The 12,218-nt window shown below is 38.4% G+C and overlaps 1 protein-coding gene across 3 annotated transcripts in view; it reads left to right on the top strand.

Moving 5' to 3' along the window:
- The window catches only part of PIGN (phosphatidylinositol glycan anchor biosynthesis class N), a 99,247-nt gene that overhangs the window by 9,476 nt on the left and 77,553 nt on the right, over positions 1-12,218 (top strand). For 2 of the 3 annotated variants that reach the window (XM_041475998.1, XM_041475996.1), the window contains exons 2-4: positions 4,292-4,552; positions 8,817-8,938; positions 10,027-10,125. In XM_041475998.1, the coding sequence (XP_041331932.1) occupies positions 4,326-4,552; positions 8,817-8,938; positions 10,027-10,125 (448 nt within the window). In that variant the 5' untranslated portion in view covers positions 4,292-4,325. Of the gene's footprint in view, positions 1-934; positions 981-4,291; positions 4,553-8,816; positions 8,939-10,026; positions 10,126-12,218 lie in introns of those variants that run through there. The other variant, XM_041475997.1, reaches the window with a different exon arrangement.

The raw sequence follows: 12,218 nt of genomic DNA, 5'->3' as shown, positions 1-12,218 counted from the left end.
GAAAAAACCAGTCTTGTCAACAAATTACAGATTTGAAAAGAGAGAAACTTGAAAAGAGGGAAAAGCTCATGTGAAGGAGAGTTGGGCTTGGGTGGCTGTTGTGTGTGGAGACGCGAGTCTGAACTCCATGTTTTCAGAAGGCTGGTTTATTATCTTATGATATACATTATATTAAAATACTACATTAAAACTGTGCTAAAAGAACAGAAAGGCTTGAAAGAACAAGAATAGAATGAATAACAGAATCTTGTGACTCTCAGAGTCCGATGCAGCTGCATCTGTGATTGGCTCTTAATTAGAAACAACCAACATGCCCCAATCACAGATGCACCTGTTGCATTCCACAGCAGCAGATAGTTATTGTTTACATTTCTTTCCTGAGGGCCTCAGCTCCTCAGGAGGGGAAAATCCTAGCAAAGGATTTTTCATAAAATATCGTGGTGACAGGTGGCTTATTGCAACTGTCTTGCTCCCTTGCCACCATCACATCACTAAAACTGGGTCTTTTAGTCTTTGCGCTGATGTGGCTGCTGGAAAGGAAGTTGTGGCTTATAGCAGGATTTTTTGGTGTTGTTTTGATAGGTGTGAATACAAAGAAAGAAAGAGTCTCTTCATCCCATTTGCCACCAGGTGGGAGCTTAACCTTCTCCCTGAGAATTCAGAGTGAGGGGAGAGAACCATCAAAAAACCCTTCTCTAATCTGCATGTATCGCTTTATTCTGGAAAAGTAATTAATTGCAGTCAGAAGGTCCTTGCTGCTTTTCTTTCTTTCATCTCCTAGACTTCAGGGAAGGTGTCTGCTGGTTCTGCCTTGCTGTCTCTCAGATCGATCTCACCTGTGCATCTTGTCACTCTCTTCTCTGCTCCTGTACAGCATCCAAAGAAGTGAGAAGCTCTAAAGTCTCCTGGAGCCCCCTGCATCACCTTGGCACTGCTCATTTTCTAATTTCTCCATGTGAACAACTAGTATTTAACAGGCAGTGAGTAGTTTAGTGGATCTTTTGTACTTTCCTGTTAAGGATCTGAAAAGAATCTTTGTTTAAGAATCCACACCAGCTTTGTGATTTTTGACTCCAAATTGTTTGAACAAAAGTATTTTATTGGAATAGTTTAAGGTCTGGCATACTGGGGATTGGATCAGTATCATTATTGACTCTGTATAGTTTAGGTGATGGTGACAAAAGGGGGAAAATGTAGAAAGAAAGGAATATAAATTAGAGTCTGATAGATAATTTACTAGTTGGGCTGAGTCTATAGAGGAGGTCATTTGGCTGTCTGAACTGTATTAGGATTCCAGGATTCTGTTGTAGCAAGTGATGTGTTTGGGTGGGCAGTAAGAAATGACAAGTGGCAAATAGGTTGCAACATGCTTCTCTTATCTACAGGGCTCAGAGTGTCTTTCCTCTTGGTGTGACAGGCAATGACCTAACAGAAGAAAGCAGAGTAATGCAGTCAGAATTTGAGCAAAGCTTGTGTTTTGCCATGTGAAAACGAGGACTGTGGAAGGTACTGCACTTAGGGATTGCCTGAGAAAATATCACAGGACACAAAAATATTGAGATATCTTTGGCTCAAGTTTTCTTGACAGAAAGATATAAGATCTATTTTCAAGTGACAGTTTGTTTATCCACATTTTGGATGGCCAGGCACCTGAGGGCAGAGATGTTTTGGCACTAGTCATAAATATTTAGGTATGGCTCCTCATCCTCAAAATTGTGTATGCTTAATACATTTCTATTTTTCTTCTCTCAACAGGCTGTGCCTTTTGCTTTTTCTTATAAGCTAGTGCTTAATCCAGTTTTTCCTTTTATCCTGGTTATTTTTTCCTTGCGAGGAAGAAATTGTTATTGAAATTGTTATCCTTATTGTTTCCATAGCTTTTGGAACAGTCGAGCACCAGGCTCTGTAGAGAAATTTGCATTCAGCTGAGTGCAATTAGGAGCTTTCCTAATTTCTCCAGCTTCTGTACCTGTGGGAAACTATTTGTGACCTTGAGAACAGAATTTGTTTCACAACGTTGTGTTGCAGTGATGACACACCAAGTCCTGCATTCAGGGAGCAGTGTAAGCCAAGGCAGAGGCAGAAGGGAGGGACGTGGCAGGAGCAGGTGCTTTGGGAGCTGCCTGTCTGGAAACCATGTGATGGTTGAGCAGTAGGATATGTAGGGCCCAGATAAATGGTTTGATGTAATGTAATCAAACTGTGGTTGCAAAAGAAAATATCCTTTTCTTCTTTTCTTTTCTCACTAATTCTATAGATACTATAGTCTTAAGCATTACATTTGAATTGTGTTGATTGAACTCTTCTTTTCTGTTTGCAAAGACTGAGGCTTGGGGAGAGTTTAAAGCAAAGAGAATTAGCTGGTGCAGAAAACAGATTAGGTTACTAATCCTTTAATTAGAAGAACATAGAGTATGTTAAGCTATAGAATGGTAGCACTGGGAGCATGCAACAAGTAGAAGTAACAGCTTTCTTTAGTAGGGTGTTTAGTCTCATCAGTTTAAGGCATGAGTAGTTCATATTCTATTATCAAGCAGAACTGCATCAAAAGAAAAAGCCCTGTGGAAAATAAAATTGATTGAAGAAAATGAGCTCTGGCACAGAACTTAGTGGTATTTCTGTGATTGTGATTTCATTTATTTAAATTGATGCAGGAATTCTGAATACTTAAAAATAAAATATAAATGAACTGATATTTACAGATATTCCAAATCTCTTGGAATCTCACTTGTAGACATAAAAGCTTGTAAGTTCCTGCTTAACAAAAAGTTTTTGTTCATTTAAATGTGACTACTACATGTCTCTTTGAAGTGTTTGACTATTTTGTTATCTCCATTTTTTATTTACTTTTCTCTCCAAATACCTCAAATGCAAAATTGCTATAGTAATGTTTCAGATTAGAGCTGGAGTTGTTGCATCTGTGTTTCAGGAAAGTGGGTGGAATTGGACGTTATGTTTAAGTTGCATGCAGATCTGAATTTTCTTTGGGTTAGTAAGTAATATTGTATATTATCTTTCAAATCTTTTTTGGTGTGTTTCTTTTTTTCCTCTGGTTTTCCTGGCCTTTTAAGTTTTTGTTTTAAAAAACATCTTTCAGAGTTTTGATCAGAGTTAAGGTTATGTGGTAGTGAAGCCTTTTATCCTTATTGGGTAAGAGTGGTAGATTTACCATATGGTGGCTGCCTGTGTCTGTTCAGCTACTGGAATTCTGAAAGTAACAAGATAAACTTAATAAATATATTGTCATTGAGAAACTCTAACTAGATTCTTAAACAAACTGTTTCTTTCAGAGAGAGGTGTGTATTTATGTAGGTAGTCTGAACCTTCCAGGCTGTTAAGAGCATCTGTTTCTTAATTGTTGAATGGAGGTGATGTTTGGCTAAGGTGGATAATTAGCTAATATTTAAATAACTAAGCAGCTTGGACAACACTAATAGTCCTTTGTCAGAACTGGGCCTTGTTGAGGCTCAGGTCCCACACTTACCTCAGCCAATATTCATATTTACTTCCTACTTTACTTAAATAATTACATATTTACTTAGGAGGCCTTGCATGAACTCCACAGCACGATTGGCAAACATGGACATTTTCCAGTGTACCCATTATTAAGCATATTTGTATCTCTAATATGACATCAGAGGATGACAGGGAGGGAAAAAACCACTCAAAAAGGGAATATAATAATTCCTGAAACATAATTCTTCAGCTATTGTGCCTTCGCCATGTGTTTTAGAAGGGGAATAGCATTCTGTGCTCAGCATAGCATCTTTGTTCTTTTAAAAGAAGGTTTCGGTTTCTAGGCAGAGTATAATGAGCCCAGATTTGATGGCAGACTTGGAGAAAAAAAAAGCAGTGTTGGATGGATGTTTATTATAGGATGGCTTTCTCTTAGCTGTCTCGCTTGTATTCACCTGAACAGACTTCAACTCTGTCGTGCAAGCAGCCAGTAGAGGGTAGTATGTTCATGGAGACATTGCAATGTCTGAGTCTTCTGTCACAGATGTAGCTCACAAAACAAACTGTGGTTTTGTGATTCAGTGGTTTTTTGAAGCCGTCTAACAAACCCTTAAACACCAGAGATGAGTTGCTGAGACAATGGTTGTCAAAATCTGAATTAGTCATGCAGTGATTCTGACCAGAACTTCTGGGGGAAAAAGCTTGTTGGAAGCAGGAATTGATTATGGATTCTGGGGATGTCTGTGGTTGTTGCTCCCATTCCATAACAAATGAAATAAATATTGATTCTGATAAGTCTCGTCTGCCTAACTTTATTTTTCTCGCTCTCTCTTAGTGTTGTACTTTGCCTTTGCCAGCCGGCTGCTGCCATGGATATACCAGTCTTCATTCTTGCTGGGCTCCTTGTGCATTGTGTGTTCTTGGTCTCCATTTTTGACATCTACTTCAGCTCTCCTCTCGTCCATGGAATGACACCTCAGCAGACTCCACTGCCACCTCCAGCAAAGCGTCTTGTGCTTTTTGTTGCCGATGGTCTGCGAGCAGATTCTCTGTATGAGTTGGACAGCAGTGGCACACCCCGGGCACCTTACCTGCGGTAAGCCCAAAACTATGCTGGCCTACAGGGTTTTGCTTCTGGATGCAGCTCTATACAATGTTGAGAAGAGAACAAGAAGAACAATTGTGGTGGCCTGAATACCGCCTTCCTTCTGCCTTTGAAGTAACCAACTTTGCAGAGTTACACTGTGCAGAAATGTGTGAGCTTGGCTTGGCGTCCCTTGTCAGGAAAGCTACTAAAACTAGGACAGTGTAAATTGAGTCCATATTGTCCCCTGAACTCTACAGATAGCCAGTAACTGAGAGGGGAGTGAACTTTCTCCATTCACATCAGCATGGTATCAATTCTGAAGCCTGGCAGTCACTAATTTAAACTGCTTCCTGGATGCTCAGTTTAACAGTAGTAGTACATTAATGTGCTTGTCTTCTAATTCTAAGCTACTGACAAAACTTTTTAAGGAGTGATTAAAAGAGATGTCCTGAATAGATCTAACAGCAGGCTGCCACTTCCTCTTCATTCCACCCTTCCTGTGTGCGTGACCCTGCTGCCTCCCTTGTACTCTCTACAGTGTGTGTCTAATTGCTGAAAGGAATGATTTAGTTTAAGGCTGTGAAAAAAAAATCCTGCTAAAAAGTGTTTAAAGTCATATCCTTGTGTGCTTAGAACTAATTTTTGTTAACTTTCCCTGTCTCCTTATGTCAAGGTAATTATTTGAGCATAAGACAATTTTCTAGACTGAAAAAAGACGGTATTAAATGAGACTACTTTTGTGTGATCATAGAATTGGTTTGGCTTGAATATCAGAGCAAACCCAAATAATCAGTCATCTGAAGCTCTTAGGGCTTTTGCAGTCTACTGCTGCAAAATTAGTACAGAAATGTGAGGAGTCCTTGCTATATTGCTTGCCAGCCAATATGGGCTTACTTGTACCTACTTCTACTGCTGTTACTGTTTTTATAAGGTGCTGTCTGCCACTGGCAGGTGTCTGCCACATCAGTGTGAGTTTACCATGTTGTATTCTAGCAGTGGACTTCACACTTATCCCAGAGCAGTTTCTTTTCTTAGCAGTAAAACTGTTGGTCTTTTGGACCACCAACCAACCCCATCAAGGTATGAATGCTATAATGGCCCCATCACTAGGAGCAGGGGTGAGTAGTGGCCAGGAAAAAGTCATAATCAGGATTTTTTTTACTAAGTGGTTTGAGGTTTTAAGTTTTATCCACTCAGCATTGTGGACGGATGGAATGTAGGGGTATAGAGATAGAGATGAAGGTAATCTCACCCCTAAGGAGTTACAGCTGTGCTAATTACCAAGAATTAGGAACAGGCCTGCCCTTAATAGGCCACAGCTGGATCCAGTTAGGATGGGTACTGTAAAAGAGTAGGTTGGCTAGTTGGGAAGTTAGATGGCGTTTGTTGGCTGTGTTGTGAGGAAGGAGTCAGAAGTGTGAGGAGCTGCCCATGAGAAATCACCAAGAAGGTATGAAGCTTTTGCAATAAGATGACAACACAGCATTTTCATGTCTATATTGAAAAAAGTTAAACTATGTACTAGCTTGTCTACTGCTGGAAAATTGTCACTTTTGCTTTCTCTGCTTGACCATGTTTGTGGAGTTAGGGACTTTTTTATTTCAAAATCCCTATAAGTAAAGCATTGTCGCTGGTGCTGAAAGTACATGGGTGAATGGAGGGGAAGAACTGCCTTGTAACAAGCAAAGATGCTAGTAGGTTGCTGAGTGGAAGAAAATGCCAGTAGAGGTGTGAAGTGCCATCTGTAATTCCTCATCTCTCATTCTGCATAGAAGTACATATGTGTGTGAGCATGTATATGTGAGAGATGGTGAAAAGAAAAAAACATGCAGCATGCTGTGCCTTTTGAAATGTGGAGAATCAGGCAGCCCAGAGCATATCTTCAGATCTATTACATGAGCTGCCACAATTTTGAAGCAACAGGTTCAGTGTTTTGTCCCTGCACCTCTGAGCTACACAACTTCCATCAGTTATCTTTGTCAACAGGCTGACAAGATCATGTGTTAGTTTCTGGAAGTGTTTCCTTTTTTATTCTGCCTGAATAACAGGCAGTTGTTGCTGTCTGAACATTCCTTTTTTAATAATACTAACTCAAGGTATATGCAGTTTAATATAAATTTTACTTTTTTGCATGTTCATTCTTAAGTTCCAAGTGTTCAGTCCCTTACCCACTTTATAGTAGTGGTCAACATAACAGCCAGATGATTAGCCTTATCCAAGTGGAGTACCTTGGGAACTACTGCATTGTTAATGAGGAAAGGTTGTCTTTAAGTGAGCAAGAGCCATTCTTGTAGCAATGTGCTATTAGAAGAAGCAAAGTTTTAGTAGGTACATGGAATTAAAAATAAATATCCATTAGGCTTGAAGTAGATTGTCGGATAATACATGTATGCCAAGTACCTAGTCTTACACAATATTAATGAAAAATCTGGTTTTCAGCAGTGTTGTCATAGCTGTGAGGGCCAATAAGTGATCTGAATTGCTGCAATGGTGATTTCAGGGAAGATGTTTTCTTCCTTGCCTGTCATGTTTCAGCCACATTACTCTATCATATTAATACTTAGCATTGTTATTATGGGTAGCTAATGTTTATGCTGTCATGGAAATTAATTTTTTTCAGTGGTTCTTCTGAGTACAAGGCATTGAAGTCATTCAAAGTATCTAAATGAATTTTGAGTAGGGAAATGACAAATTTATGTCATTTTTTCTGCCTTGTGTGTGTTATTGTTGACCTCAGATCCTGAAGTCATCCTATTGTTGACAAGAAAAGGTAAAGAATTACTTTCCAATTCAATGGAAATGAAATTCTAATTGAATCAATTTTCTACGTGTTGTTACAATGTAAGTCTGAAAAGATCTGCAAGAGTTTTATTTTTGTTTTAAATCTTTCATTGATGTTAGTGCAATACATCCTGATCAGACTGCAGTGAGAAAAATAAGAAACCACTTTGACTAATATATAAATCCTTTTTTCTAATTACTTTTTTCAGTACAACTTGCATTATCTCCTAGCTGAGATGAGAGTAGGAATAACAAATTAGAGAGCTGTCTCTATATGCCTTTATATTCCTCGGTGTAGTATTTGGGCTATTCCAAGTAGTTCTGTGAGCTTTCAAGTAATTCTGAGGATGTGAGGTCTAAAGTGAGTTTAAAAAAACCCAAACAAATGGTGAATGCTGTAAGCTTGAAGTGAAGCCTGAAATTTTTGGGTGCTTAAAGGCAAGAACTTAGAATTTACTTGGACTAAAACACATAAACATAGCAAATTTGGTAGCTTATATCATGAACAACAAAATTTTAATTTCTTGATAACTTGACTATTAAAAACTACTTTTAATTTTTCCAGAAGATTCTGCCATTTTTTCCTAAAAACTAGTAAAAGATATGTCCTGTTGTGTTTTGTTTTCTTTTTCCCTATGCTCTGACAGTGAGCAGTGAATCTTTCTGTTCTTCCAGAAGATGGAGACAAGAAAACAGTATATAATAACACTCACCTCTTGCTTCCTGACAGGCTCCAGCTGTTCAGATCTTCAGCAGATGAGAATAGTTTATGAGGCTGTTTCTTATGCTTGGGCTTTGTCCTCTATTTTCTTTGGCTTTTATCTGTTGTAACTGTTTACTGTATGTGCATAAAAGCTAGACACTTGATGTGTTTCTGTGCATGTGGTGAGAATGCGTTCTCCTTCACTTCAGTGTAATTGCAAAAGATGCAAGGTTTACTTAAATTTTCTTCTTGTTGCCAAGATTATTTGCACCTCAGATTTATGTGGGGTTCAAATTCTCTTAATGTTGCTTCCAAGATTCAGCACAGATAAAGCCAGACATGGTCACAAGAGCTAATTATAATTGAGTGTATTTAAAGAGTAAGATAAGATTGAACTAGACACTTTGAGGCTAAATGGAAAGAACAAAGAAGAGTAACATCAGGCAGAAACAATCTGTTGGGGGGAAAAAAAGCTAAAGAGGAAAGCAGCAGAAAAAAAGAGTATGTTAATTTTAAGTCTATTAGAACACCAGCTGAACTCATCTGTTTGCAGTGCTGATGGGCCACAGGTGTGATGTTCTCTGTGTGGTGTTGCAATATAGAACTACTTGCAGGCCAACGTTCTGCCTGTTTTACTGCACAGCAGGTGGTAGTGAAAATCTGGTTTAGTCTGGGTTTTGGGGCTTTTTTTGCATTTCCTGCCTCACATCTACCTGTCATTCTTTTTATCTGGAATTTGTTGTACTTTGACAAGTCATGAACATTAACGGCCTTGAATCCTTTTTTCAGGAGTATTCTACAGAATAATGGCAGCTGGGGAATCTCTCACACCCGGGTCCCAACAGAATCCAGGCCAGGGCACGTTGCACTTATTGCTGGATTTTATGAAGATGTCAGTGCAGTCGCTAAAGGTAGGCTGGTCCTAAAGCTTTGAATGTTGTCCTCCAAAGTACAGTGTTTCAGTGATGTGTTGGGTTTCTGGATCTGATAAATACCTCTGTTGTAGTTTGTATGCCAAGATGATATGCAAATTAGTAATTTTGGATTGGTTTTCAAATCCTAATATTGATAGCTAAGAAAATAGCTTACATAAATTAATATTCTTTTAATGTGGTTGATTTTTGCTGAACCTAAAAGCAGAAGCATCTTACGGCCTCACCTCTTCATGTAACAGAGTTTTCAGTTATCATTTGAGATGCACTAGGATATGGCTAAATAGATGTTGCAAACAAGGAATGAACTGCAGTGTCTCAGCTGAACCATTGGTAGTTTGAATTGGAGAATCAGGAGCAAAATAAAGTAAAAGCTCCAAGCCCGCGCTTTGTCCAGAGCTTTTACTGAGCGTTTGGGGCTTATTTATGCGGAACAACCCTTTGCATAACTGAGTTGGTCTTTTGTGTGCTCCTCTGCCTTCCCCCAGACTTCCAGGCCTGAACACTAGTCATGTGTTCTGGTTTTGGACAGGGGAGGTGAGAGGAATTACTTGGTCTTGTCCGTGTTCCTCACGAAAAGGTTCTTCCTTCTGACAATCGCTACAAATGCAGGATTGGCAGGGATACTTAGTTAAAAGCAACTCCATATTTCTGTCAAGTGCCTTTCATGGAAACAGAAAATCTTGAAGGTTTTGTTGTGAGGAAGTAGAACATGACTTCTGGAAATTTTTATCTTATTGCCTGAAATGCCAAAAACTAAGTTCAGGCAATAGCAGAATTCAGGGAAGTGTTAGCTGTTTAGAAAGTAAACCTGTGTGCTTTGCCTGTTTGAAACCTTGCATAATGAAATTGGCCTGGCTTTCAGCTCACTTCTTAATGAATGGGGGAGTAATTATAATAGGTGTTTAAATGAAATTAAAATCAAGATGCGCAACTTGGAGTTAATTGTGAAATAATTTAGGGAAAACTTATAAAAAAACCACAACATTTCGCATGGGCTACCAATTTTAGCAGTCAATGAGATCTTCTGGCAATGCCATTTAAATGCAGGTGTGTTTGTTTAACAGGATGGAAGGAGAATCCAGTGGAATTTGACTCAGTTTTCAATGAAAGTAAATATACCTGGAGCTGGGGAAGCCCAGATATTTTGCCAATGTTTGCAAAAGGTAAGACTTAATTTTATGAATCTTTAACACATAGTTATCAGGTAGTAAAATATTGACACTTAGCATTTTTGAGTTAGAGCAGAAGGTGAAAAAATTATTTTCAGTTTGTATGTTTCTGTGTACTTGATTTCTATCTTGTGAAATGAAGATGGGGTAGAGGAAAAGAAGCAGGCTTTTGATGAGGATATCACTCTTTATTACTCATTTATTTAAATAGACTTTAGCTAATTTTGTGAGTACACTAAAAGAATACACCTTTAGTTATAAGGACATACTATTTTTTTTTCTGTGGTGAGATTTAAAACTCTTGTTTTGCAAGCCTGCAGCTGAGATTTTTCTCCAAGCCTGCAGCTTCCAGTGAGCTGGGAGATAGAACTGCAGCCATGCTTTTTCAGTGTTGGAGCTGAAGAAGTAGCTTCTTGTGGGTTATCCTGCTTCTACTCACAATATTAATATGTAAAGGGAAGAACTGTATGCAAGCAAGAACTTCCTGGTACTATTCCTGAAGCTGAGGTCTTTTGCCTGTGGTGTGCAGTGTGTTAAAATCTTGTCAGCCTGGTGCAGTTGGTGTTTGAGCATGCAGCGATTGCTGAGCAACGCTTCAAACGTTTAAAGGTTCTCCAAGTTTAATATTGTTGTTTTCTTGGAAGAATGAGTATATATACACCCTTTCACATCATCTCAGAATAAACAACTCGAGTGAAACGGGGACAAGCTAAGGGCGTGTGCTGCTGTTCTGTTCTGGGCATTGGTACTGATAAATAATAAGAAAAATGGGATAGGCAGGATAGGAGTGCAATGTAATATTGGTTTAGAGAAAATATACATCATATTTCTCATGATGATTGTTGAACTTTTTCTGAACTCATGTCTCTTCCCCCTCACATCCTGACATTCCCCCCCACGCCCCTCTTTTCTGCTCTTTGCTTAAGCCTCATGAATTTATGATGAGCTGTAAAAATATCTCCTGATAATTTCCCATGACCTCAGATTACAGCTTGTATTTGGAAATAGTGTGATGGTGGTGGGGAGAGGGGAAAGGTAGTTGCCCTTGCACAGATTATTTGTGTTTTAAGGGATATGTTCTTGGGAAAATATTTGGAGAATTCAAGAACTTCCCAGAGCCCTGTCTTTCAACTGGTTTTGTTTGAGTAAGATGATAAGCAGAGGACTTGTGAGCAGCTTTGATGTTATCTGAAGAGATGTGCAAGGATAATACTCTCTATGTGGCTTGTTCTGAGTGGTATCAATGCAGCTTCCTTTTTGCAGGGGGAAAGAAAATCCCCCAAAGCTGGCAAAGTTTAATGCCTCTGAGAAATAGATGCTGTGTCAGAGCATGAATCATGATTTCCCATGATAGAAGGATAGATTACTTTCTTTTAGAGAAAGATAGTTCCCTTTTTTTCAACAAGGCCACGTTTTATAGTACAGAAGGCAAAGGAATCAAGTGTTTGTTCTTTACTTTTACAAAAAAGCCAAGAAGGAGATAGGGGGACATAGCTCAATTTCTCTTTCTTTTCATGTTCCAAATTAGTGAGGCCACAGGACTCTTCTGTATATTTTATCATGACAATATGTTCTAAATTTTATTGTTTCACCACGTGCATTGGGTTATGCATAAAGACTGTATGATGCCTGTTGCCTTTTGGGAAGGATAGAAAAATACTTTGTTTCCTGTCATTGTCTGTTTTTTCTAGGTACTTTTCTTGTAATAAAATATATATCTCAAGAAAATGGCTGGGAATTCTATAAGGAAGTAAAAAAAATGCTCACAGATTTTTTAAAAATATCAAAATAGATATACATGAAATCTAAATTTGGCAAAGTTTTAATGATTGTATGATTAGTATTTCAGTCTGAGAAAATGTCTGAAGTACCTTTGTATCTTGAGCAGGATTAAAAGGGGTTTTTGACTATTAATAGTTTATTAGCTATTAGAAACAAAAGGTATTTGTTTCTGATAGCTAAACTCATTTATGATACACAATTTCACGGTGCTAATTTTGACCTTATTTTCGGTGATGTTTTTAGATTATAGCCTTGAAATTATCTAAAAATAACAGGGCTTGAAAATGCCTGATTTGTTTCCTTAG

This window comes from Pyrgilauda ruficollis, unplaced genomic scaffold, assembly GCF_017590135.1.
Source record: "Pyrgilauda ruficollis isolate IOZ18807 unplaced genomic scaffold, ASM1759013v1 scaffold37, whole genome shotgun sequence".
In the NCBI taxonomy this organism is placed as follows: Eukaryota; Metazoa; Chordata; class Aves; order Passeriformes; family Passeridae; genus Pyrgilauda; species Pyrgilauda ruficollis.
This window is presented reverse-complemented; position numbering and strand designations above follow the sequence as displayed.